Below are 22,356 nucleotides of genomic sequence, written 5' to 3'. Positions count from 1 at the left end.
TCCCTTATTTAAAATTTTCGTCCGATCTTAAATGTGATGTGCATCTACGCGTCAATATATCGCAAAAATTTACCGCTTCAAGTCTAGTTGCCAGATTTAGGGTTATGGAGTCCTTTTCTTCACCGACGGAACGTAATATACCTGAAGCGTGATGTACCCCAGGATTCAGGGATGGCGACGAAATTAGACGTCTGACAGTCAGGAGATTTGGGTGCCTCTTCCAGAAGGGTTTCTCCCAGTCCCAGCATCGTGTCCCACTGTTCAACGGTTCATGTGAGTGATCGTATGGTATGCGGGTGATGTGATGGGTTGGTTTATCGTATGCTGACTATCCATCCTTGCGATGCTGGGTGGATCGCAGTGCGATATGAAATGATAGATCGGACTCTGAACCACAGAGCCCATCGTAAAGTTAAACTTAAACAGCATGCGTCATGTCTATGCAGGTATTATGCTCGTACGAAAAGATGATGTCTAATTTTTCTGAAACAGTCCTCGATGGCGAAATTGGGAAGCCGTGGATCTGAGATCTGTCTGAGATGGATTTCGGATCATGGCTGTGTGGCGTTGGAATCAGGGGTGTGAGATGTGCCGAGCTATGTAGCACGGTTGCGTTGGAGATTTGACGTTGCCGCACTTACCATATGACCCTCAATTAGTCCATTGCAAGAGGGGTTTCGTGAAGCGTTAATCAAGAACTTATTACCTATGTGAGGAATTTCCTCAGATTCTACATCTTTCCAGCACCACAAGCGAGGTCCCGAATTTGAACCTTTTCACCCGGAAACCGTGGTCCGGCCGGTCGGAAATGCTGGCATGACCCCATTGTGCTGCGGAGGGCGAACAACATCTTGATATATTGCTGAGGGATGCTCAAGTCTGTAGTAAATCTATTCATTCCTATATATGAGAGGAGGAAGCATATGACATGCTACATGTGCTATAGAGAGTAGTCTTCCCTCTATTTGGCGATCCGCTGTAGAGCGGAAGAAGTTAAGCTACATACTCTAGACTTAAGTACCACACACAATATAAAGAACCCCTCGTGCTTGTTCGACAACCTGCTCGAACAGTTATTCATTCTCGTGGCATGTTAAGATATTTCCGGGTCTCATCTTCTGCTTGGGAGGAAGTTATTGATGTGCTCAATGTCAAGCTTGAGTTTCTTTCCATCGGATTTCTTGATGGCGATGAAGGCGACTCTGGTGGTTTAGCGATGAGAGACTACATGTTCAAGATAGTTCTACCAAATCTGTCAGATATCATGAAACTGTTCACTGATCAGTAGCCAACCTCAGAGACAATACAACTCAAGGATCTTTTGCGTCCATTCACCATTTTTTATCAACAGGATGTATTTTCTTCGCTCACTCTTGAGAAATGAATTCGAAACCTTACACGGACAGAATCCTCTATTCGTTCATGATTTTGGACTACAGACCCTGGTTGAAATACTGACTTGCGCTCTAGAGTCTAGACTATTTTCCCTCGGCTATGGACTCTGCTGCCAGATCCGCAATCGTATATAATGAAGCATGAGGGTGTCCTCCCCAATGCGCCGGAAATTTGCTCACATCCACGAGTCTATTTTCGAATGCTCTTCACGCGTAAATTGGTATCGAGCACCTTTCCCATTGCACAAGTTTCAACCATGTGAAAATGCGGATTTCCAACGACACGAATCTGATCTTCGATCTCCTCATCCCTACTTTCCACGATCAAGGGTTCCAGTTCTAACCTTGTTTTCCACAAAGTCTTAAATTTCAGTCCAAGTAAGACATTGCAGTAATCGACGAGTGCTATAAATTTACATCGCGCGGTGTATTGCTGTGGAAAAGTTATTCCCGGTAATTACAAGAGGAAGATTGGGTAATGCAGACAACAGTTCAAGGGAACCTCAAAATGTCGGAAGCGTAAGCATGATTGAGGTTCGAACGAAGCTACCACCAACGGATACGCCAGTTGCGAGCGGGTTGTACAATATCATGGTTTCGACAAGCATCCTGCCAGCTTCATCGAATCTCTCCACGTCTGAAAGATATCCATCTTCAGTAAAAATCTTCTTGAGTGTCTCAGTGGGCAAAGCTTCATTGACAATCCAATCGACACACATGCCCTTAAAAAAGCTAGAGATCCGAAATACTGGGATGCTCAAGAGAAAACCCACGCTCTGGGTTGCGTAGCTTAGATATCTGGAAAAATTAAAAGTGCTCAAGGAGATTTTGACCAACAGCTGGTAAATCCAGAACAATTGGAATAGAATGGCGAATAGGCACTGAAGCTGGTCCTACTCCGGAAGCTTTAGCAATTTTGGCGAGCCTACAGCACCAGCTGAGATTATAATCTCTTTACGAGCCTTTGACGCGACGACCATCCGCACCACGACACTAGTGGCACGTGGCTTTCTGATTTGGAGTTTTCTCGAATAATGTGCGGTATACGATAGTTTCAGTGATGATACGAATATCAAAAAGATCAAATGCGAAGTGGGACGACTGACGAACACCATCGTTAAAATTTTCCATGAACTTTGATAAATCAGCAAGTTCACCAGTGTTTGCTGGAATATGCTCTACCTCAAGTTTATCCCGCTAGAAGACTTGAGTGTAAGTACATTTTTATTTTTGATATATTTCGAGGCAAATAAATGACAACTAGCCAATCCCAGAAGTAGAAATGGTATGAGCAACGAAAGTTAACAGGGCTAATTCATATCTTGGGATGTATGATCGATGATACAATAGTACTCACAGCTTTCGGAATGGCCTCACGGATCGGACATTTTCTTTTCGGATCACTTGCACTAATGCTAGTGACCTTCATAGGACCATCTGAGCCATATTGATCCGGGCTTGATGTAGGTGTACACCAGCTTCGAGAACAAGGATGAAGGGAGACGGACCTACACGCTATGCGAGACGCCTCGCAAGTCCACAGCCTATAAGCTTACCACTGATAATAATGCAGTCTGATTCTGTAAGGTTCTCCAGAATTCAGAGTTTGTGATAAGACGCAAAGAACTACCAGCTACACACGGGATTCTCACCTTCTATGAAATCCTGTTCCAAAGAATTCAGAACGGAATCACACCCGAAGAAAGAAGAAAGAGAGGACTCGTGGAAGTACATAAAGAACATCTCAGCTAGAAGCTTAGAATTTGACGCATGTGGTCATCCTCGATAAGCAATGCGGTGTTATTACCCCCCTTCGAGGCTAGTCCTGAGACTAGAGAGACCATACCCATCCTGTAGTTGTAAATCGATCTCGATGCTATTGATACCAACTGTTGGTCTTACTATCAAATCTCATGAATACTTCGTGTTTGAAGCGATTTGATACTATAGGATCTCTTGATTCCTCAAGTCACGTTTTTTAACAAATACTAGCTAGCCTTTATGTATTTTTCAAGAAGTGAATTATAATAGCCATGTTTGCCACGGCTCAATGTGCGTAAAAAGGGTCAATAAAGGTAAGTCCGGTGCAACCATCCGAGTAGACCTTGAATTCATCTCCTTGGCATATGTATCCAGTGGTATGTTTGATAGCTCTTGCAACTCCATATAACGGTTGGGATAAGCTTCACCCAAAAGTCTATAAAAACGTGAGATGAATAGGATATCCACCACATAACACTGCCCCCCTGTTCCTTATTAGCACGTGATTCACACCCAAAACTTAGAGAGAGAAAACATTAAAACTATCAAAAGTGGCAAAAATACAAAAATACTCGCATGAGATCAGAACTCTCTGACGGGGAGTCGAACCCCGGTCTCCCGCGCTTTGCCAGATGATGACAAGCGGAAATCATGACCGTTAGACCATCAAAGATGTTGTTATTGTTGAAGAAGTGAGGATTTTTTCAATATATGTTCCACTACGTGTGGGGTAGATGTTGAAAAACATGATGACCAGTGCGTTCAAACCCCGCGGCGATAATGTGCCAAGACGTAGAGGGATGTTGGCCGTTATCGCCGAAGAGATTGAATGGTACGCAAACTAGAAGGGACCTACAAGTAGTTCAAGAGCGGCTAACCTGGGATTGCAGTACTGATGGTAGAAGTTATCAACAGTTTGGCCGAAGATAGCTTGTTCTAAGTCATGACAATACATAACAGGGGCCCGGATCATTGACATAGATGTTTAGCATTGACAACCAGAACTCCAAGATGTTGAAGACAGTATCCAATATGACCTACTTAAGAAACATTGACATGGCCACGCACAACAAACGCCGAGAAGCCATGGGTTGCGGTGGATCCGGGTTCAGAGAATGGCGAGTTCCAGGATAGTGGTCGAATCCTCTAAGCGTAGTATATACACTGCAGGCCACATCATGTCTTTGAACTCGAAGTTGTATTGTGAGAGGGCCAAAAGGGGGAAATCACACGAGATTTGATAATAGTCTGATTCAAATCCAGAATCTGGTTTCTTGAGGTCATCGTCATGGTCAAAAGATGTCGTCTCCAATACAACGCGATGGTAATAGAATTGAATGTAGGAAATCGTGATCTTGGAATTTACACTAGGTAGTCAAAGTAGAGACATGAAATGTAAAACCTATTATGATAATGACAGTCCTGGTGATTGTCCTTTAGGAATCATATGTAATACTCCGTCATTATTATTTTAATAATGAGTGATTGTCAGGTACTGGAAGATAATAGACTTGGTGATCAATGAGGTCCCCGCCATTAGATTTGAGAGAGAACAATATGGCGCTAGCGCATATTCGGATTGGCTCGTACATTGTACAATGAGAAAGCTTATCGTGGCCTCAGGCCTTATCAACGAAATTCGCTAAACGAATTTCTCCCACAAGTTTTTTTCGAAGAAAATTAAGTTCGAAGAATATCAACACCTTTCCGACAACCAACGACAACCACGACACAGGTCATCAATTCGTCGAGATGGCTTCCAGACCTACCGTTTCCGTTTTGTCTGCCGATGGCAAGGCCACCGGCACCACTATTCCCCTCCCAAAGGTACGAATACCTCGATGCGAAATATTCAATATCAATTTGGTGGAATTTGGCTATTAAATATGGAACATATGGAGGATTGAAACTGACGGCAATTGAAAATTAGGTCTTCACCTCCCCAATCAGACCTGATATCGTTCAGACCGTCCACACTGGAATGGCCAAGAACAAGCGTCAACCATACGCTGTGAGCGAGAAGGCTGGTCACCAAACCTCTGCTGAGTCCTGGGGTACCGGTTAGTGCAAACATTTTATAAGTTACGGACGATTTTAGGAATTGGATAGAGTCGGGAAGAATGCGCGCGAAAATTTGAATAGCAGAATTTTTACATTGGGAAGAAGGGTTCAAGCTAATTGTGGTATCTACTCAGGTCGTGCTGTTGCCCGTATTCCTCGTGTCTCTGGTGGTGGAACTCACCGTGCTGGTCAAGCTGCTTTCGGTAACATGTGCAGATCTGGACGCATGTTCGCTCCTACAAAGGTCTGGAGAAAGTGGCACCAAAAGATCAACCTTGGACAAAAGTGAGAATTTGCTCTTCGAAAATTTCACATCCTTTGACTAATTTTAATACAGGCGATTCGCAACCGTTTCTGCCCTCGCTGCCTCCGGTGTCCCAGCTCTCCTCTTCGCCCGTGGTCACCAAATCTCCGAAGTCGCCGAAGTTCCTCTTGTTATCAACTCCGAGGTCTTCGAGGGTGCTAAGATCGCACGCACTTCCGCCGCTGCTGGTCTCCTCAAGACTGTCGGTGCTTTGGCCGATGTTGAGAAGGTCAAGGGATCCCGAAAGCTCCGTGCCGGTAAGGGTAAACTCAGAGGCCGCCGTCACAGACAGAGACGTGGACCTCTTGTTGTCTATGACGGAAACGCTGACGGAAAGGAACTTGTCCGTGCTTTCCGTAACCTCCCAGGTGTTGAGACCTGTGATGTTTTCTCCTTGAACTTGTTGCAATTGGCACCAGGTGGACATCTCGGACGTTTCATCATCTGGTCTTCATCTGCCTTCAAGGCTCTTGACAACATCTACGGTACCACCACCGCCCCATCTGCCCTCAAGAAGGACTTCCTCCTCCCATCCAACGTTGTCTCCCAAGCCGATATTGGACGTCTCATCAACTCTTCCGAATTGCAATCCGTTATCCGTGCTGCTAGAGGATCCGCACTCACCAAGCGTGCTGGTGTTCAAAAGAAGAACCCATTGCTCAACAAGCAAGTTCTCTTAAGATTGAACCCATACGCTGCCGGATACTCCAAGGAGAAGATCGGTACCAAGGGATTGGATGCTGGTAAGCCAGAGCGTATTAACAAGACTCAATACGCTCAGGTCTTGAAGGAGGATTAAGCGTTTGTATTTCTGTTTTCAAATTTTCAACGAGGGATGGGACATTGTAGGCGCTTATGATAGCTTGATGGCTTCAAGCGGGGTCAACATAAGTAATAAAAAATATTACGAATGCCTGAATTAAAATAATGACACCTCTATTCCTCTTGACTGACACTTCTACTGTGATATATGTAATCAATTTTGTCAAACACCGTTGTCAAACTGTTTGTGAGCAAGCGCACAGGAACATATGATCGAGAAATTCTTCTCTTGACTTTCCTAAACTTCTACGCGAGTGGGACTGATGTTTCCATCAAGAATGAGAGCGATTAGAGCAACATGCTTTCGCCCTTAGCAGCCGCCTGCGCTCCACGTAAAACAAAATTTCGAGTGTCTTCATACAATCTCTCCCACCTGTCGTCAATCTCTTCCCTTTCACTCATCTTCATCCTACCTTTCTCCAAAAATTCTTCTTCCTATCAATCTTTTCCTTCCCCTCAGTAAAATCGCATATCTCGTTATCACTTGCCTACTGCCCGTTCTGTAACTATAATCAAATATCATAGCTAGATAGATAGGAGTTTATATATAGTCTACTATCAAATTAGGTCGACACACTCCTCTTCCCTTTCTATTCGTTGAGCTCGTCGTAACCACTGAGTCCACTAAACCTTCTGAGAAGAATGCGAGAAATCCATGAAGAGCGTTATGTATACGAGTTGGGCGTTGGAGATATTTAGAGCCACACTTGTCCGGGTTAAGATATCGTATTGTTACCACAAAGATGGTTCCATGTCAGAATCAATATATTTTGAAGGGAGTCTGCGGAGGTGCATGTGGATTTCAATCTTCTTCCGGCTTATGAATTATGGAACTGTCTGAAGAGCGGCGATCTGCACGGATATGTATACAATGTTACGAAAAGCAGAACTTAATTCAAGTGCATTTACACATACCTGCACCCCGCGGGCATCGGTGCGAGAGAACATGGAAGGGACATTGTGCTGGATGAAGAGGTGGAAGCCAAGTAGTAGTATCTTCCGCGGCAGTCATAACCGCATAGTTTAATACTCCTACCATTGTATAACCAAGTAATATCGATCCTGGTCCAACTCGTGCCAAAGTAGGACCCCTGGTCCCGTGAATCATTATCTATATTTGGACTCAGTTTCTATGGCCATACTGACGTATTCACAATCAACCCCAGTCCAAGAGCTCCACCAAGTGTAATCATAGCAAACTGCCTTGTTTTCCGATCCCTTTCCAAACCTGACTCAGAATCCTTATTATACACCGGATCAGTCAATTTTTCAGTATCATATTCAGATGTCTGGCATCCGACGAATTCCTTTCGGCATCCAAGTATTGCCGCTGCGGACCGAGTCTGGTGGAGGTATTGCCTCCATTCTGGGTAATCTCAATACCTTTGGATGAATCCAGCTTCGTATTGCTACCTTGAGGTTGAGGGCCAACCTGCATCATCATGCTCACAGATAAGACAAGGAAATCAAGTCATAAATATTGGAAACAAACTCCAAAACACGAAACAGGATCAAAGAGAGAGAAGGAGAAGTGAGAAAGGGAAGAAGAACTATTGACTTACTTTCTTTTAATAAAAAAATGAAAGAAGCATTCACTCACACATACCGAACTTGACATTGCATGCCCCGAAATGGGATGGAGCCAGAGATTCCACACAATCTCAAATTCTGGGGTTGTCAGCCTCTTCCACCTTTTCAAATGCCAAAGAGTATTTCTCTTACCCACACGAGCGAGATCTCTAACAACTTGTCTAAACCAATCAATATATTATCCAGGTAGCAATGAGATATTCTGAAGGTTGGAGTTCAATCGACACCACAATGGCAAGGCATGAGGAGGAATCAGAGGATTGATTTAAGATATTAGAATATCGTCGGAGAGCATGTTTTTCAACACATATTCTATGAAAAGCATCATTGAAGCATCTGTTGTCTATTATCTATTATGCTGTTGTTAGCGTTCCCCTAATAAAACTTGAAGATGTCCATTCAACATGTACTCTTTGGTGAACTACCACGTGACTAACCGGTGCACAAATTGGGATTCATCAGGTCCCCTCCTGCACCCCGCATTGCGCTGCACATGCACCCCTACCGCCATTTAGTTTTTATGGACAGGTATTGGACAAGGACAGCTCCGGCTTACCTCGTATGGCATCCATGTAAAAAGAAGTTTCAGATTGAGATCTTTACTTGCACTCATACCTAGAACAATATCTCATAGTGAATTAGTAGTGAATGAATCATTAACGGCATAGTTTCAAAGAATTTCGTTATGCACTAGTCTGTGGGGAAGCGAGACTGACTGAATGCAATTCTTAAAGCTGGGAGTTTGCTGGAAACACAAGCACAAACACCTACACAAACAAAAACACCTACACACACACACACACACACACACACACACACGCCTACATATACATACACAACTAAACTTATTCATCATCCAACACTACGATATACTCACCATCTATGCCTCCGTCACAAATAGCTATCAAAGTTCCCACAATTCATTCAAGAACTTCATAGTTCATTGTAGCCAAAACCATCCGCACCTATCTTTGACCGACCATTCTATTTGAAAATGCATCGTTTTTGCAATTTCGTCTCTCGGTCAAAATTGTCAAAATGGAATGTTAAGAAACTTCGCCAACCATCCCACCTAGGGGCTTCTCTTTCGACTATGAGGTTCTTTACTATCAGTGTGGATAGTGGGATACCAACCAAGGTACACCTTACTCTATTCTCAGTCTTTCCCTGTTTCATCTTCATATATCACTACTCTACATTCCACTCTCTTAATATCACCGCCCTCCCCAATCATAAGTCACTACTTGCACATTGTTGTTCATTTTCTTCCATATAATACTATTTCATGCCATTCAAATACGATCATGAGCTGATCCTATACTAACAATCATCTCAGAACAACTTCGAACAAGATTGCCTCCTCAAACATCAGGGTCGGATCCATCTTCCACCCAAAAAGTTCGAGAGAGTTCCAGCAGAACAAGGCCTGCTCTGTGAAATGTTACCAAATACCCCCAAGATGATCTCCAGGAAACTATCAGCGGAAAAATGGAATAAACACATTGATAAACATTCGGGTGAATCATTTATTACAAACAATCCGGAGCCGTTCGATCGTCAAAGCGAAGTACTGTTCAAACTCGCTCACGATTTTGCGGAAATGAAAACAGCATGGCAGAAAGAAAGAGGGGAAATCAATATAGGAGAGTTTATCAAGGCCAAACAATTCCTTTCTAGACTATCGTGCAAAGGAATTGCGAATTCTCGGATGCCATTATCACCACAAGAGGAGACACTTGCAGAGGAGCGAAACAGGAATGCTCACAGGCTTGATTTGCTGATATCAATCAAGCAAGTCACCAAGTACGGGCACTTGAATTATGGTCTGATTTTCCAGGCCCTCTATGGAATTTCTCTGGAGGAAGTCAAGCATCTGTTGGAAATGGACAAACGCTGCAATGGAATGTTTCAAGTGGAGAGTATTGTGGAATGCCATGGAACGCTTTATGCTCGACAGATACCCAGCAGATTTCTCCAACCATTCAAACAATGGTTGGGAGGAGTTCGAAAGGTGAAATCTCAGATCGATGATATAGTCGCCTGTCAAGGACACACTGCGACTACATGTTCGGCGTTGATTTCTAGGGTTGATGACAAACTTCTCCAAGAAGTCGAAAGATTAAGTCAGATTTGCAAAGAGACGTATGAGAGTGACAACAGCCACCCAGCCAAGAGGACCAAGCACCACGACGAAGCAATAACAAGGGATTTGAAAGAAAGGGGGCTACTGTCAAAGTTTAGGGTGATCTAGACTAGGGGGAAACAGGACAGTGTGAGTGTGGACGCGGATGCTAAGACACATTTGAAGCAGGAGAAAGTAGTTGAATGGGTAGAAAATAAGAAAGGAGTTTGAGAGGCGAGGTTAAAGCATCTGGTGGCATTTCATATATTCCGAGAGCGGTTCCATGGATCGTGGGGATTACACACAAACCCCACTATTCTAATGGATCATTATGGCAAAAGCAATTATTGAATTCAAGCTCTAAAGTGATATAATATACCTGAGTACTGGTGACAGAGAGAGCGGTTTGTATTTCATGAATGGATTGCACACATATTGTCTATACCAACAGGAATCTACAAATAATCTACTATGCAAATAACCGATCAAGAATGTTGCTCTACAGGTACCCACAAGACTCATTGCCTGCTCTGCAGATGCCCGTTGCGCAGCCCATTCATGGAAGCATCAATGCCCAAATTCAACTTCGTGTCTCAGCATTGTATACTTATAGTCTGACAAATTACATGGAGAACCATTACGGCTACAACTTGTCAGCACACATTATTAAGAGTGATATGAATAGCGTCTTCAACAAACTTCGAAAGTTCTGAAATTACTGTTTTGAATCGCTTCCATGAAAGCACAAGAGTACTCATTGCCATCCTCGCCAGCTTGTTAGCACAATTCTCAGGATCTTCAATGTGAAAATTAGACCCTTGTGTGATATTCTGTCGTGGGAGTTGGAAGTGTGCCTTGTGTATTTGCATGATAAGCGAATACCTCTGACATATTTCCCAAACGTACCTAGATAATGCTATGAGTGCGCAAACTCCAGAGAATTTAGGCTAGGTCGGTAGACAATACTTTTCATTGCAGAGTCAATATTCATTTCTTTGTCCATAAGTGAATCTTGTTCTCACCACAAAGGAAGTGAAGAGAAGTACTGAACAATGCATTGTTTCTTGTGGGACAACAAAGGGGATAAATAATGCAGAAGAAGTTACAGAAGAGTCCAAAGTGTTCGTCAAGTGTAGGAATATTGCCAGAACAACTCAACGAGGATGCCTATAAATGCAGTCATATTATCCATCGTAGGTCTCTCTATCCACTCCAGTTCAAACTCCTCAACACTACAACATCAAATCTTCCAGCAACACCTACCAAAGCTTCAATATCATCTTTAGTATTATTCTTCATAATAGGAAAGATCCAATCAACCAGCAAGATGTGTATTCACAAGCGTATGATCTTCATTCAGTGCGGCCACACCCGCTGGGGCAGTGAAGTAAAAGCCTGTAATCAGAAACTTGCCTATGACACATCGCCAACCACATCTATTGATTGCGACACAATGTATTCTCACCCAATGCATACTGTCAAAATCACCGAGGTGTGCAAGTCATGTGAGATCAAGAGAAGTAATACAGATAGAACTGCCGAAAAGTTGAAGCAGGCGTTGAAAGACATTAGAGAAAGTGTCGCGAGAATGGAGAAGATGCAAAAAGTGGTTGAGATCACAGAGAAAGCAGAGGTTGAGACTGCAAAGAAAGCAGAAGTTGATACTGATGATGATGAAGATTTGGCGGCCTTGGAGTCATGGGATTGAGAGACCTCTGGTAGGTCAGGGAATCATAAGATTCAATCAGATCGCTAGCAGATCTTGTAAGATAGAAGAGAATGATCGGTAACCACCGTAAGCCCAATGTCTTGCCGAGCAATACAAAATTACATTGAAAACAACCAAAAGAAGAACCCAGAATATTAATGTGCAGATAGATATGAAAGTGAATAGCGAGTAGTCCTGGACGTGAAGAACGCAATGATACAGACTGAAATATTACTAATTCGCTTTTTTTAGAGAGAATTATTTGGATATGAGAATGGAAAGGCCCACCCAGGTGACTTCACATGTGCTCTGCCCAATGTAGGCCATATTTTGTGCATCGACCACATTGCTGAAGATATTGGTGTTTGTTTTCTTTTGGGATCTACTTCCGCTAATCCAGAGTCTTTTTGATATAGTACATTGATCCCATCCCAATATGTAGAACTGGCTGTGTTACTAATGACAGCAGCTTGCCACGCATATCTGCAATATAGTTGCAGAATGATCCCATAGTGGCCCTCCCTCAATCCTGAACCCATTCACACTCACTCTGTTCTTAGTTTCAATGCCAGACAACCGAAGAGAGTACATAACCTTAATACCACAAGATCGAATTTAACCTTCAATTTCCTCCACTGTCTTGACTTTGAGCTCGGCAATTCTCAATATAGTGTACTTGTGCTTGCTCTTGACAGTCTTTGTTTTTCTGTTTCTCCTTTTCGTCTTCTCCTTGATCCTCATTGGTTCAGCTTCGGTGCCCATAACTCTCGCTCTGCATTCGAATATTCTCTCATCAAGATAAGGCGTTCCTTTCAACGTGTAATCTCTTGATCCAATACTTGAAGCGGTGTTGAGGCGGAGAACATCGCCAGGAACCACGCCGGGCATACGGAATGGAAGTCGTACTGTATCTCCTACAGTTACAAGGTAGGGCCGACTGTAAATGTGTGTGGTTATGAAGTGCGATTGTTGGGCAGTGAGGAGGGGAAGCATCTCCTTGACTGAGGGAGAAAGCGAGACTGGGCTAGCGCTGGGGGAGGGCGCGACCGGTGCCGAAGATGCGATTGAGGATTTCTCTGGCTTTAGAGATGCTGCGGATAATGGGCTAGCATGGCTGCTCTCGATGGGTGGTTCGACATGTTGTGCTGTAGAGTTGAAGAACCGTGCTCGGCTTGGTAATAAAAAGGTTGGTGGAAGTGTTGCACTTGGTATCCGTATGTCCAACAAGGACTTTCTCATCGTTCTACTAAACATCTTGAGGTCGAGAACGTTGTATATTCGATCAAGTCTTTGATATCTGAATTCTACATTATTGAACTTGTTGAAGCTTGAAGTTTGATGACTAAGCGAGATTTTATTTTTGCGCTAAGAAATTTGTTATCGATAATCATGAGCCTCGACCTAATAATTTTTTTGAGCCCGTAAAATTCCACAATCACCCATTATTATAATTCATCATGGTACGTCTGGAACTGTTTATCAACACGGGAAAATACTAATTGATCATTAATAGCCTCAAAATGAGTATATGGAAAGATGGCGCAAGCTACATGGTCGCCGCCTCGACCATGAAGAGAGATCGAGAAAGAAGGCAGCAAGAGAAGGCCATAAAGCATCTGATGATGCACAGAAATTGACTGGTCTACGTGCGAAATTGTATCAACAGAAGAGGCGTCATGAGAAGATTCAAATGAAGAAGCAAATCAAGGCTCACGAAGAACGAAATGTGAAATCTTCTGCGCCAAACGAACCTTCGACCAAACCCTTGCCACAATATTTACTCGATCGATCGAACCCTACCAATGCTAAGGCCTTGTCGAGCGCAATCAAGAACAAGAGAGCAGAGAAGGCTGCTAAGTTTAGTGTGCCTTTACCTAAAGTCAGAGGTATCGCAGAGGAGGAAATGTTCAAGGTGGTGAAGACTGGAAAGAAGACCGCAAAGAAGAGCTGGAAGCGTATGATCACGAAGGTATGCCGTTCTGATCCATTGACGGGTAGCAATTCAATATGTGACGATATGCTGATCTTGATTCCTTTTAGCCAACTTTCGTTGGTCCCGACTTCACAAGAAGACCTGTCAAGTATGAGCGATTCATTAGACCTATGGGTTTACGTTACAAAAAGGTATGTTCTTTCTACTGCGCTCAGCCTGACACGGAGATTCTAATTATGCCCAGGCGAACGTCACTCACCCAGAGCTCGGTGTGACTGTACAGCTACCTATCATCAGCGTCAAGAAGAACCCACAGAACCCAATGTACACCCAATTGGGTGTTCTCACCCGGGGTACTATCGTTGAGGTCAACGTGTCTGATTTGGGTCTGGTTACAGCTGGAGGAAAAGTCGTTTGGGGTAGATGGGCACAGATCACTAACAATCCTGAAAATGACGGATGTGTTAACGCGTAAGTTTATGTCCGTCCAACAAAGTTTACAGAAACTAACTCTGCCAGTGTCCTTCTCGTCTAACAACTTTCTTCTGTCATTAAATCTGCATTCACGCATGGTGTTTAGGCGTTGTAAAAATGGAAATAAAGAAAAGGCTAGCGTGATCGCTTTCAAATCTAGATGAGGGAGGCTGGCTGTACGCCCTTCGGTCAGCGAAAACCAAGTAAAGTTAACATTATAATAAGAATTTATTTTCAAATGATTTTAACATCAAATCTAACTCAGTTTATCGATCAATTATGTGATAGATTATGTGACTGTTGACATCAGGATTCAACGCTTAACCACTTTAGGCAACCAAAGCAAGCCCTTTATTACTATCTCTAACATAACTTTCGCAAGGCATTTTGTCAATCTTGAACGCAATCTTCATCCAAACATACAATATCATGACGTTAACGCCAGCACAAATTGAGGCGAGGGAGCTTTTAGCACCTATCAAATTCCACCAGATTTTCAAACTACCGGCAACAGAAAAGCACGCAGAGCTCAAGGTATCCTATGCCATTGCAGGACCATCAGATGAGAATGCGCCGACTATTCTCTTTGTTGTGGGAATGCTAGGGATCAGATGGCTGGCATTCTCCTTTGATCATGTAGCCATGGAAGAAGGAGTGAGAATGATTTTTATTGACAGGTGGGTAGCATTGCCCTTTATGTTGCAGAGTATTTGTGTATCATCTGATTCTGGCTGCGCTCACCATTGAATTGTCCAGAGTTTCAGTAAACATAAAAGTTGCGCGACTATGTGGGCAGTTTATTAAAGGCACCCTCGTTTGCAATCTGATATTCCGAGTATCGATGAGCCCAGTGGCTCGTAGATAGTGAATCGCAATATCAGTCAATTGAAGAATTCAATAATGGCATGCCTGTGAGGCTACAAAATTATCCAAACTAATGCCTCCCTAGACCTGGTTTCGGGGGCTCTACCTCCGTTCCACTCCAAGACCGGTTGCCCATATATCTTGAGACTGTTCCTCTTCTTCTCAAGCACCTTAACATTGAGCACGTTTCTCTTGCAAGCCATAGTGCCGGGACTATATATGCTCTCAACATCATTGCCACTCTCCCTCATATCATCTGCCCGAAACGCCCCAGGATCACCCTGCTTTCTCCTTGGGTTCATCAAAACTTGTCATCGACAACCTTTCTTCAGATTGTCTCAAAGCTTCCCAATACTATGATCAATCACTGGGGTTCGGTCATGAATTTTGTTCTGAACAGTGCTACGCCAATGATAGCAAGTTCAGGGTCGGTCTTTTCTACTTTGAAATCTTCTTTTTCTGCTGCGGCAACTGGGGCTGCAAATCAGGTGGCGGCCGAACAGAAGGTTCGAGAGGCGTACGGTGTATCGAAAGAGACAAAAAAAGAGATGGATAGTCTAATTTTTAAGTGGGCATTCTTGGAAGATACGACGGGTCTAAGTGATGAGGCTCGATTGTGTTTGAAGAAAACAGATGACTGTAACTGGAATGCTTGCGAGGACTACGAAGAAATGGTTAAGAACTTGGTAGAATTGTGGACTAAAAGAGTTGAAAGGAATCAAAGTGCCCGGCTGGATGTCAAAATTTACTTTGCTGAAGAGGACATAATGATTGGCGAGAAGGGAAAAGAATACTTCCGAAATTGCTGGACTAGCGAAGATTGGACTGCGAATATCGTAGTGGATTGTGAACAGTTGAAGGGTACAGATCATGACAGTGTCTTGGACCCTCTCAGGAGTCTACGGGAGATTGCAAAAGCAGCGAGGCAGACATCAGATTGAAGGGTCAATTCTGACCTCTACGACAGGTGATACTCTCACCTGGCATTGACAGAGAGTATGGGCGCTATAGGCATTGTATGAATCCGAAGGACTTCTACTTCAACCTAAAAACGGCACGATGAAGCCTTATTGCTCACGATGTAGCGTCACAGACACAGATGGAGTGCCATGAAATTATCCGTATGCACATATCATTAGACTTTGAAAGAAATTAATGCATGGGAGGAAATGTTTTCGTCGACTATGGCACAGGTGTATCTTATTGAAAACATAATAGAGTAAAGAAACGCTCAATGGCCCATGACCTTTCTCTAATCTATTAAGCCTTGGATGCAACAATCTCTGTAGCTGGATTAGTGTTTGTCAAGTATCAACAGTGAAAAATTACATACTCTCGACATCAGCAACACTTTGCTGTAAGATTTGTTGCAAGACCTTGGGGTTCTCGAGCTCCTTCTGGATCTTGGAAATGATGCTTTCTGAGAGTTCCTTTTGTTGGCGGATCTTGACTTGTCCCTCGTATCGGACCCATGAGTCGAGAACAGACTTGGCCTCAGCAGCGAGAGCGGTTTGTTGCTCGAGTGCGTAAGCCTTGGCCTCGAGTTGTGCAGTTTCCTGTAAGTTACGTTAGTAAAACTTCCCCGCAATATTCAATTCTCCACGGCCCATCATACCTTGGAAACCTCGAAAAGAGTCTTGGTAATATCAACAACGCTGCCCAATTGTTGGACGCTCTCAATTCTAGTCTTGACGGCCTCAGTGTGGTCTGCACGGGCAGCATTCAAGATGTTCTTGATCTTGTTGACTTGACCAGTGGCCCACTCAGAGTACAATGGTCCACCGAACTTAATGACAGATCCCCAAATACTCAAAAGGCAGAACATAGCAACGGTTTCTTCGTTGACGACATAGTACTCGTTGCTGAGGGCGTACAGGGAAACTCCTCCGGCTGCGGAAAGAATGGCAGTCTTGGAAACGAGAGAGTTGCCTGGGAGAGAGTCAAGGAGCGATTGCGCCTTCTTCTTAGGGTCCTCTGCTGGTACATTGGAGGAAGATGATCGCGAACTCGAGATCGATGTGAGGGCCGGGAGGGTACGGGAAGAAAGAGCTGGTCGAAGACGAGCGGCCCCTACGTTGTGTCAGTCAATTGCGGCCAATAGCAATTGTGGCGTATTTCTCAAATCCATATGTGCCACATACCTAAGGCGCTTCTTGTCAATAGTCTTGATGCCATTTTGATATGAGGGGAGATATTGTACAGCAGCTCAAATTGCTTGAAAGGCTTGAGACGAGGTTCTTTCGGAATTCGCTTCCCACCTCACTTTGAAGTTTCTTATGTAAGGGTGCCTGAGGACCCAACAAATATTTCGGGATTTATCTCGATAAGAGAAATAAATTTCTGGAGAATTGACAGAATTAAATTTCGTCACATATTTAACAATGCCTGGCGCAATTATTGATTCGATACGCCCTTCAAAAAGGAAGAGAGCTGTGTCGGAAAAAGGGCCTTCGAAACGTGCACGATCCGAGGATAGTGAAGAAGATCCACAGGCGCAAATTCTCCTCCTAGAGAGCGAAATCTTCGAGTCGAAGAAGCATTATAACAACATTGCAAGGCTAATTGGCATTGCACGAGATGATTCCGAAGGTGCCGATGCGTCGATTCTCGCTGCGGTATCGTTATGCCGGGTGTTCACGAAATTGATAGTAGTTGGGGGCTTACAGAAAACCAAAGAGACTTCTGTGAAGGACGCAACTGTGATCCAATGGCTCAAGGAAAGATATTCAGAATACAAGATTATCCTTCTTGATATGTTGAGCCAGGAAGATACCGCGTCCACGGGATTAACTCTTTGCATGAGAATGTTGAAGATTGAAGGGCAGCATCTGCGAAATGGTCAGGATTACTGTTTCCCTACAGGCCTTCTTACGGATATGGTTCAGGCTCTCATTCGTCCTGGGAGTGATAGTACTGCTAGGAAAGAGTTCAGTGATAAGTTTGTTGAGGAATACGATGATGTTAGATTTTACACACTTGAAGCTATAGAGTAGGACTGCCTTCCCACTACATATTCTCATTTACTGATACTTTTAGGAAACTGGTTACAGCCCGCGAAGCTAGAAACTCAGGCAACGATTCATTTGATACCGTTTATGAGATTTTAACATCGATATCATCGGTTCCTGAATCCAAGGACGAACTCGAAGATTTTTACATTCCCGCACCGAAGAAGAAGTCGCACGCACTCTACTCCTTAACGGAACATAAGAAGCGAGCGCAAGGAGCATGGTTAGCCGTGATGAATATGGAGATGGTAAAAGAAAGAAGAAAAATGATCCTTTCGAAAATTACCGATTTCATTGCGCCATGGTTTACCAAACCCGAACTTTTAATGGACTTCCTGACCGACTCTTACAATTCTGGGGGATCAACTTCGTTGCTATCACTCTCTGGCGTCTTTTATCTTATCCAAGAGAAGAATCTAGACTATCCATCTTTCTACAGAAAGCTATATTCGCTGCTAGACACGGGCATTCTGCATTCGAAGCATCGCTCAAGATTTTTCCGACTTTTGGATACCTTTTTATCATCAACGCATTTACCAGTAGTACTTGTCGCAAGCTTCATCAAGAGGCTATCTAGACTCACGTTACACTCTCCTCCATCTGGCGTCGTTGCGGTTGTGCCCTGGATCTATAATTTGTTGAAGAAGCACCCAACGTGTTTATTCATGATCCATCGGGAGACCAGAGGGGCTGAAGCGAAGAAAGTTTTAGAGGAAGAGGGGCTCTCAGATCCATTCCTGATGGATGAGGAAGATCCGATGTTGACCAATGCAATCGAGAGTAGCTTGTGGGAAATTGTCACTCTGCAATCGCATTATCATCCCAACGTTGCAACGCTTGCCAAAATTATTTCGGAACAATTTACCAAACATTCATACAATTTGGAGGATTTCCTGGATCACTCTTACGGAAGTGTAAGTCAATATATACCTTGTGTGCAACAGATTTACTAAGAACGTGATATAGATGCTTGAATCCGAGTTAGCGAAGGATGTGAAGAAGGTGCCAGTTGTTGAATATGAGATACCCAAGAAAATATTCATGAAGCATGATGCAGATGCTGGTTTGGAAGATTCCCTACTTGTGAAGTTATGGAACTTCAGTTAGATCCTACGAATTTTAGTGTTCCTAATTCTACATCTAAGTATCTTTGCCTAAAGGTATCGTGAAAAAAGGCATTTCTCTATGTAATCACCGAGAAGAAATTGAAGGTGGAGCAAAACTAATGAAGGGGTTCATATACATCTCACATACAATTTCGAAGCTGGGCTTCCTCATTCAACAATAATAACGGAGAAAAGACTCCTTTTACCCCTCAAATGCCTATGCCTTCTGAAAACTACATAAACAGCGAAGTTTATATTTCAGGTATCACGAATGATTACTTGACCTTGTTAAATCATTTGTATAAAGAGCTTTAGAAAAACAATCAGAACAATAGATCAATATGTCCTTGCGTGATAACCTTGCATAGAATACTAGTCCAAATACGCCCCTTTCCACAGCACGAACAATTCAAGCATAGACATCCAAGAACTCAAAAGATCTACGGCAGCGACAATCTGCTATTCTGCGACAGAATAGGCCTTGCATGCCTTGTAATTGAACATTGAATAATAAGTAATGGCAGCCATCCTTGGCAACCGTTGCGGCTGGAAAGCCACACACTGCATATTCATTCAGTGGTAATTTCATTCAGTCATCACAAGGCTATATTCGCAGACAATATTGTTTCTATTCCAAACAACAACCTCAGATCTTTGAACTAACATGACAAAATGCCTCTTCTTGATTTACTAAAGAAAAAAGATAGAACCGCAGGAAATGATGCGCATTCTCCACGCGCCGATCCAGAAGCTGGTCCAGTTTTCACATTCATGAGAAGTGTAAGCCTGCTGCTACATACAGCGTACCAACTCATACCTCACTGCTACAACATGGCTAACATGACACAAGGATACAAATACACAAGAAGTAATATCACCACCAACTTTCTCTTCTTCGGAATCATCCCTGCAACCCTCGGTGTCAGTGAACAAACCGAATAATGAATCGCGAACCAGTCGATTGTTTGGAGGACGGCCCAGGAGCAACTCGCGCGAATCTGGAAACTCGGGCACATCTGGCGTATCGATTTCTTCACATGTTAGTGATAGATCTACGTCGAAATCAGCGCACAATAGCAAAAGAATATCAGAACGTTTTGGTTTGCGCAAGCATGAGGTAGGATCGTCGCATGTTCCCAGTGATTTACCGGAGATTACAGTGGAAGAGGCCGCGATAGGTGATAGAGATGCGGAAGTACAATGGGAGAAGAGAGCTACAATATTGGCACAGCAGAATGAGAGGTCGATAAGCAGACCAGGTTCATCTTGTGGCAGTCCACCAGGTCATAGGAACAGAAATTCTGGAGAAATTTCAAGGGCAACAAGTCCGGGAAGAAACCCCTCGGGCGTGGTTGCTACCAGAAATGTGGATGATGATCTCCAGGAAGCTATTCGACTTCATGAGGAAGGGCACTTGGAAGAAGCAACAAAGCTATTTGAAAGATTGGCAGACCCTCATGGTGCCAATAATGCTCTTTCTCAGGTCTTATATGTAAGCTCTACTTGGTTCATTTCTATCACAATTTCACCTGACATAGACTTGGTGAAGCTTTAGCTAGCTCACCAACTCTATCAACTTTGTTTTCTTGGACTTTGCCGGACTTGCCAACAAAGATTTCGGTCAGGGGCACACTCCGGTCCAATTGCTAATATTCAATACAGGGTCTTGCTCTCAGGTACGTCAAGACGACCCTTTATGCGGCCTATATCACGCCGCCTGATCGAGGAATCAGTCGATCTCTTCTGAATCTTGATTGTTACCATTTCAGGGTTTAACTAACAATATAGACATGGCTGGGGATGTCAAGCCAGTCCAGCCGAAGCCGTCACGTACCTTTCGGCAGCAGCATCAAATGCAGCAGCAAGTATGTACCTACCCTGAGTATCCCGTCACGTTTCAAATAGGGTTTTATCTGTCATGATCTCTCATATTGGCATAGTGCTGACTTCGTGGACAAGTCGAGGAGCTTGCGCTGCAATCCGGAAAAATGAAAGGGGGAGCTGCCAAGGGGGAGCTTGTCATTGCGATTTATGAGCTAGCAAACTGCTTCAGAAATGGTGAGGATATTCCACTGAGTTGTCATCTTTGTTTCTGGTAGCTTCCTGCCACGATTCAATTATATGTTAATGACTTTTATACACCCCTTGATCGTCAATGGCAGTATCAAGAAATGAGTTTCCTAATCAAGTAATACTGACATTTTGGGTCTTCTCTAGGCTGGGGGGTCAAAAAAGATCCAACAGCAGCTCAGAAAGTGAGTGGATTCAAATCATTGGGTCGCGGAGAAGCCCGCTTGTACATTACTAACGTCGCTGTAGTACTACCAAACTGCTGCAGAACTTGGAGATACAGGTATGCATAAAGCTTTCGCGAAAACTCAATTATCAGGCCATTCACTGACATTACCGTAGATAGTATGAATGAGGTGAGCCTGCCAAGTCGTCCTTCCTACTTGGAAAGCAAAAATTTGCCGACAGTCATGTCGGGCTAAAATGCTGTAGTACATAGATTTTGATCTAGGCAAACTAACTATTCATCACAGGTTGCACGATGCTACTTAGAAGGATTTGGTAAGCGTCTTCACGTCTCCCCAACAACCAAGTTCGACGTCGAGCTCGTAATCTTCCCGTTTGCCTGATCTAATATACTGACCACTACCCTCTCCAGGCTGTAAAAAAGATAAAGTAAGTTCGCCCGTGGTTCGCCAGAACTTCCCATCCATCCACTCAGACACCAGTCTCGGATCCAACAAACAACTACTGTGGCTTGCGCTGTACGCATGGTTCCCTTACGTCGCATTTTGGGCAGCAATGGGGCCACCTTCATGCAACTTCAACCGAATGCTTAACCCCTTGCAAACTCTCGAAATATTCCTAGCCAGTCATAAGATGAGGCTGATGGTTCTTTCTGGGTATGGTTTCCGCTACCATTGTCAATGCTAACTCAAATTTCTTGCAGTACCGAGCAGCGTACTATCTTCGCAAGGCCGAAAATGCGGGTGTAAAAACACTGGGCAATTCTTGGTGAGTTTTCCCTTTTCCTGTTTGGACCCAGTATTTGCAGAAACCCCTTCTGGAAATTTTCCGCTTTGTATGAAGTACTTGTGTCAGCCTGGTTATCTTATGGTCCGTATGCTTTTCGGCGGCAGTCCCGCTCCCAGTCATTTAGTGATGGTTCGTTCGTTCATTGTTTTAATAAGTGGGGTGCG

The 22,356-nt window shown here is 43.7% G+C and overlaps 10 protein-coding genes across 10 annotated transcripts; 7 read left to right on the top strand and 3 right to left on the bottom strand.

Moving 5' to 3' along the window:
• Window positions 1-1,473: 1,473 nt before the first annotated feature.
• Window positions 1,474-2,872, bottom strand: Bfra_002649 (putative glucose dehydrogenase protein; the record flags this gene model as incomplete). Its single annotated transcript, XM_037333065.1, has 6 exons — window positions 2,752-2,872; window positions 2,442-2,591; window positions 2,324-2,401; window positions 1,937-2,287; window positions 1,606-1,827; window positions 1,474-1,584 (listed from the first exon to the last, which is right to left on the bottom strand). The coding sequence occupies exons 1-6, from the start codon at window positions 2,821-2,823 to the stop codon at window positions 1,474-1,476; spliced, it is 984 nt and encodes a 327-aa protein (XP_037195193.1). The 5' UTR covers window positions 2,824-2,872.
• Window positions 2,873-4,873: 2,001 nt separating this feature from the next.
• Bfra_002648 (putative 60s ribosomal protein l4 protein) lies at window positions 4,874-6,319 on the top strand (the record flags this gene model as incomplete). Its single annotated transcript, XM_037333064.1, has 4 exons — window positions 4,874-4,982; window positions 5,086-5,215; window positions 5,351-5,501; window positions 5,554-6,319. Exons 1-4 carry the CDS (start codon window positions 4,908-4,910, stop codon window positions 6,317-6,319), a joined length of 1,122 nt encoding a protein of 373 aa, XP_037195192.1. The 5' UTR covers window positions 4,874-4,907.
• A 2,607-nt stretch (window positions 6,320-8,926) lies between these two features.
• Window positions 8,927-10,183, top strand: Bfra_002647 (uncharacterized protein; the record flags this gene model as incomplete). The annotated part of the gene is made up of 2 exons (XM_037333063.1): window positions 8,927-9,070; window positions 9,269-10,183. The coding sequence occupies 2 exons, from the start codon at window positions 8,927-8,929 to the stop codon at window positions 10,181-10,183; spliced, it is 1,059 nt and encodes a 352-aa protein (XP_037195191.1).
• Window positions 10,184-11,144: 961 nt separating this feature from the next.
• Window positions 11,145-11,762, top strand: Bfra_002646 (uncharacterized protein; the record flags this gene model as incomplete). The annotated part of the gene is made up of 1 exon (XM_037333062.1): window positions 11,145-11,762. One exon carries the CDS (start codon window positions 11,145-11,147, stop codon window positions 11,760-11,762), a length of 618 nt encoding a protein of 205 aa, XP_037195190.1.
• A 615-nt stretch (window positions 11,763-12,377) lies between these two features.
• Bfra_002645 (putative aconitate hydratase protein) lies at window positions 12,378-13,016 on the bottom strand (the record flags this gene model as incomplete). Its single annotated transcript, XM_037333061.1, has 1 exon — window positions 12,378-13,016. One exon carries the CDS (start codon window positions 13,014-13,016, stop codon window positions 12,378-12,380), a length of 639 nt encoding a protein of 212 aa, XP_037195189.1.
• Window positions 13,017-13,219: 203 nt separating this feature from the next.
• Bfra_002644 (putative ribosome biogenesis protein nsa2 protein) lies at window positions 13,220-14,230 on the top strand (the record flags this gene model as incomplete). The annotated part of the gene is made up of 5 exons (XM_037333060.1): window positions 13,220-13,222; window positions 13,276-13,731; window positions 13,803-13,886; window positions 13,940-14,166; window positions 14,215-14,230. 5 exons carry the CDS (start codon window positions 13,220-13,222, stop codon window positions 14,228-14,230), a joined length of 786 nt encoding a protein of 261 aa, XP_037195188.1.
• Window positions 14,231-14,598: 368 nt separating this feature from the next.
• Bfra_002643 (putative prolyl aminopeptidase protein) lies at window positions 14,599-15,974 on the top strand (the record flags this gene model as incomplete). Its single annotated transcript, XM_037333059.1, has 2 exons — window positions 14,599-14,846; window positions 15,119-15,974. 2 exons carry the CDS (start codon window positions 14,599-14,601, stop codon window positions 15,972-15,974), a joined length of 1,104 nt encoding a protein of 367 aa, XP_037195187.1.
• A 224-nt stretch (window positions 15,975-16,198) lies between these two features.
• Bfra_002642 (putative atp synthase subunit mitochondrial precursor protein) lies at window positions 16,199-17,208 on the bottom strand (the record flags this gene model as incomplete). Its single annotated transcript, XM_037333058.1, has 4 exons — window positions 16,199-16,316; window positions 16,367-16,589; window positions 16,649-17,103; window positions 17,175-17,208. The coding sequence occupies 4 exons, from the start codon at window positions 17,206-17,208 to the stop codon at window positions 16,294-16,296; spliced, it is 735 nt and encodes a 244-aa protein (XP_037195186.1). The 3' UTR covers window positions 16,199-16,293.
• Window positions 17,209-17,414: 206 nt separating this feature from the next.
• On the top strand, window positions 17,415-19,177 carry Bfra_002641 (putative nucleolar complex protein; the record flags this gene model as incomplete). The annotated part of the gene is made up of 3 exons (XM_037333057.1): window positions 17,415-18,022; window positions 18,070-18,955; window positions 19,008-19,177. 3 exons carry the CDS (start codon window positions 17,415-17,417, stop codon window positions 19,146-19,148), a joined length of 1,635 nt encoding a protein of 544 aa, XP_037195185.1. The 3' UTR covers window positions 19,149-19,177.
• A 642-nt stretch (window positions 19,178-19,819) lies between these two features.
• On the top strand, window positions 19,820-22,175 carry Bfra_002640 (putative cell cycle inhibitor nif1 protein; the record flags this gene model as incomplete). The annotated part of the gene is made up of 11 exons (XM_037333056.1): window positions 19,820-19,927; window positions 19,998-20,639; window positions 20,810-20,823; window positions 20,936-21,012; window positions 21,107-21,205; window positions 21,365-21,402; window positions 21,467-21,500; window positions 21,560-21,573; window positions 21,691-21,718; window positions 21,816-21,832; window positions 22,107-22,175. The coding sequence occupies 11 exons, from the start codon at window positions 19,820-19,822 to the stop codon at window positions 22,173-22,175; spliced, it is 1,140 nt and encodes a 379-aa protein (XP_037195184.1).
• Between the last annotated feature and the right edge of the window lie 181 nt (window positions 22,176-22,356).

This window comes from Botrytis fragariae, assembly GCF_013461495.1.
Source record: "Botrytis fragariae strain BVB16 chromosome Unknown tig00000012, whole genome shotgun sequence".
In the NCBI taxonomy this organism is placed as follows: domain Eukaryota; kingdom Fungi; phylum Ascomycota; class Leotiomycetes; order Helotiales; family Sclerotiniaceae; genus Botrytis; species Botrytis fragariae.
Note: the sequence above shows the minus strand (reverse complement) of the source record. Positions and strands in the feature narration are given on the sequence as shown.